We start from the raw sequence: 3,943 nt of genomic DNA on the forward strand, positions 1-3,943 counted from the left end.
GAGTAACCTCACAGTCTTTGGGGTGAGCCCTGACCCCTCCCAGGATTCAATGTCATCTATGCTAAAAGCAAGAACATCTTAGCTGATCTTTGCATGGATGCCAAAAAAAAAAATTGTTTGTGTTGTTATGCTGATTTACATATTTTCAGTTCCATATTGTTAAGAAGTGCTACTTGTAATTGTGCCTTTTAATGGTTTTAAATTTTATTGTTGTTGTTAACTTGTTACCTTTGCATATATTGTTATTTGGTTTATGTATGTTGCTTGTGTTGTATTTGGGACAATAATTTTTATTCTTGTGTGACTCCACCGACATGGTCTTTTGACCGTGTCGATGGAGTGGGGGAGGTGTAAGGATTAGAACTTACAGAACTTAGGCTTTTATTAATGCGACCAAGCTATAAGTTCTCACAGGCTGGTTGCAGCCTGTTTGGGGCTGAGCGTTAATTAAAAACACCTGGTGGCCTTGACCAACTGATAAGAGGCCTTTACCGAACGTTGGGCAGTAGTCACACAGGGAAATTACAGAACTTAGGCTTTTATTAATGCGACCAAGCTATAAGTTTTCACAGGCTGGTTGCAGCCTGTTTGGGGCTGAGCGTTAATTAAAAACACCTGGTGGCCTTGACCAACTGATAAGAGGCCTTTACCGAACGTCGGGCAGTAGTCACACAGGGAACGAACAGAGGCTGAGGCCTTCAGGACTGCAACCAGGAATGCTGTGGACTATGCCTGTGGGAGTGGACTCTCTTTCTTAAACCTTCGGGTGAGAAAGCCAGGTCGCAAGATTACCCCAGTGCAAGTATAGTGTTGTTGTTGTTTTTTGCCAGTGCTGTATTTTGTGAGTGGTTTCTGCCGAGCAAACACTCTTTGTTATCTGAAGGATTCAAATAAATGCAGAGGTATTTTTAACCTATCTTGCTGGGAGTGTCTGCTGAGTGTCTGTCTGCATCCTTGAGAGGAACACAGATGTAAAAGAGCCTCAGAAAAGGACCAAGACCCAGTGAGGATCCCAAGGCCCCAGGTGGCTGTGAGTTCAGCACCTGAGAACGGGAGAGTGTTTGTCTTTGGTCCAGACAGTGCAGTTTGTGGAGGGGTGGGACCTCACACAGGTACAATGTCATAGATAACTCAGAATTACAAGTGCTCTTCAGATGGCAGAGATCAGTTTCCCTGGTGGGCTCTGTGCCATTATACCCTGTTGAGGTGCCCCTCCCCGCAAGGCAGCCAGTGTGATGTAGCAGTTAGCAGTTCAGAGCAGGGTCTGCCAGCCCCAGTTTCTTCCTGTAGAAGCTGATTTGGTGATTTCAGACCACTCACAGACTTTCAGCATAACCCACCTCACAGGGTTGTTGTGCAAATCTAAAGGGGGAGAGGAGAATGATGTGACCTGCTTTGGCCACCACTTTGGATAAAGACTGTACTTTTACTAGGTAGAGGCTACAGGGAGAGATGGAAACCAAAAGTCAGAGGGGCAGATAATGGCAGATTGATGATTTGCTGGGAAGGAGATAGAGTTGCCAACTCCAGGTTGGGAAATTCCTGGATACTTGAGGGGTGGAGCCTGGAGAGGGTGGGGTTTGAGGAGGGATGGGACAATGCCATAGACTCCACCCTCCAAACCAGCTATTTCCTCCTGAGGGACCACTGTTGCCAATCTCCAGGTGAGGGGTGGAGATCACTCAAAATTACAACTCCTCTTCAGGTAGCAGAGATCAGTTCCTCTGGAGAAAATCATGGACTCTGTGTCATTATACCCTGCTGAGGTTGCCACAGCAAATTGACGCTGAGTACCCAAGGCCGGGGCACTCTCACAGAGCCTCTTTCTAGAGCTTGTTGTATTTATTTCCACAATGGGTCTTATACCGAGTTGTTATATAAAACATAGAATATTTCAGTTAAGTATTAACATTGCAATATTTATAAAATTTAACATGCAGTGGAAAAATGTGTTCAATTAATTTTTTTTTTAATTTCTAGCCAAAGAAAGTAAAGGATCCCCTCATTATGAAAAATAATTCATTTACAGCACCAGCAACAGCCACGAGCTTCACTCCTAATATTGCAAGGGACCCTGGACTGGCAACCATTGCTAAAAGTGCAACAATAGAGCCAAAAGACGTCAAAGCAGAAACAAAACCTCCGGAACCCAAGAAAACGTTTAACAGTGTCAGCAAAATCGATCGACTATCAAGAATAGCATTCCCTTTGCTTTTTGGAATTTTTAATTTAGTGTACTGGGCTACTTATTTAAATAGGGAGCCTCAACTTAAAGACCAAACCCCTCCTCTCTAACCCTGCTAACCATATCATTTGTTCCATCTCTTTTGCACTGGGGATTGTTTTTTGGTTTTAACACACAACAATTCCCATTTACTTCATTGCCTCTGTCTTAAAGAAATGGAGATTTCCTTATTTTATAAAATAAAAGTATATAATATATATAAATATTATATATATATATATATATATATAAAATAGAAAAGATACTAAAACTGTACTCTAGGGCTGTAACAATGTGATGTAGACATCAGATTCTGAACCGCAACTTTGAACAAGAGGTAAATATAAGAAATCTAAACCACATGTAGATAGCCTGTTGTTGAATGTCCCCCATAAGAGATGCTGTACATGTCAGAAGAGAAATATTTTTATGCAAAATGATAGAAGGTTAAACAGTGTTTATAAATGTTCATGTTGCACATACAGTATTGTATTTTTCATTTTTGAAGTGCTGCTTATTTTAAATTATTTTATAAGATATGCATCTTTCCAAAGTGGTGGATTCCAGAAGATACAGATATTTTTCCTAGATTTCTTTTTACCTAAATTCCTGACCACCAGTTTTAAAATATATAGTGTATTTACATACAAGAAAAAAACCTACTTATTAATGATACAGGTGATCACAGAACAGCACATTAAATTAAATATAATGAATGCTCCGATATGCTCTCTCACTACAATCTTATTTTAAGCATCAAATGGTCTCTTGACTTGATAACAATCAGTCAATTGCACAATTAAGTGCAGAGCTAAAATTCCTTGAAAAATGTTAGGTAAAACAACATTTGGATGATTTGGAAAGGATTCTTGTCTATTTTAAGAAGAAGAAAAACTGCACTGTTTTGCAAGCTCTAGATATGTTAAATGTATTATTTTATAAAATGGTTCATTAAAAGCTTTAGATTGAGACATATAGTTAGCCAAGAGACAAAAAACAAGAACAAAAACACTATTATTTCAATAATATCTGTAAATATACAGCATGAGATTGTACATTTTAAAAACTTTTTTATGTTCTTAAACCTCTAAGCTCTGGATATGTTGTTATACTTTACAAAAAAAAATTAACATATTTAGAGCTTGCATTAAAAGAAGTCAGTGGCACTTCAAAGAAAATGAAAAGCAAAGAAAAATAAAAAATTAAAGAAGAGAGCTTGAGATTTGTTCAGTTTGTAAAGTGGCTATGTGTACAGTGGCCTGCAGTTTGAAACTGTCATCCAGTGTCTACCATTAGACTTATGACTGGTATGCTCAGGTAATGTGTGGATACTGAAATATGGAATTATATTTGGTAGGAAAATGGTAAAATGTTTAAGACAAAATTTATCTGTATATTATTGCTATATTTGCTGATACATAACTGTTGACAATAAGTGATGTAATATATGTAGCATTACATACAGAAAAAAACACACAAAAGAATGTACAGGAAAATAAATTTTATTGAGTAAACTTATAACATTTCATTTTTACTGTAGCAATATATTTGTAGGAACAATATGTAAGGGCTTTAAATTCAAGATGTCCGTTTTGCAAGTTATTAGTAATTCCTACAAAGCAGTTCTGGCCAGTTTTATTTCTTCTGAAAAATTATTTAAAACAATGATCCAATTCCAGAGATGGATATTTCCAAAATGTTGGAGAGGCAGATAGATTT

At 37.8% G+C, this 3,943-nt stretch overlaps 1 protein-coding gene across 1 annotated transcript in view; it reads left to right on the top strand.

Moving 5' to 3' along the window:
- LOC107109550 (gamma-aminobutyric acid receptor subunit alpha-1) overlaps positions 1 to 2,296 on the top strand; it is an 88,008-nt gene extending 85,712 nt beyond the window's left edge. The window contains exon 10 of the mRNA XM_015410212.1: positions 1,981 to 2,296. Within this exon, the coding sequence (XP_015265698.1) occupies positions 1,981 to 2,295 (315 nt within the window). The 3' untranslated portion in view covers position 2,296. The remainder of the gene's footprint in view (positions 1 to 1,980) is intronic.
- The last annotated feature ends 1,647 nt before the right edge of the window (positions 2,297 to 3,943 follow it).

Source organism: Gekko japonicus, unplaced genomic scaffold, assembly GCF_001447785.1.
Source record: "Gekko japonicus isolate JY-2015 unplaced genomic scaffold, Gekko_japonicus_V1.1 scaffold972, whole genome shotgun sequence".
Classification (NCBI taxonomy): domain Eukaryota; kingdom Metazoa; phylum Chordata; class Lepidosauria; order Squamata; family Gekkonidae; genus Gekko; species Gekko japonicus.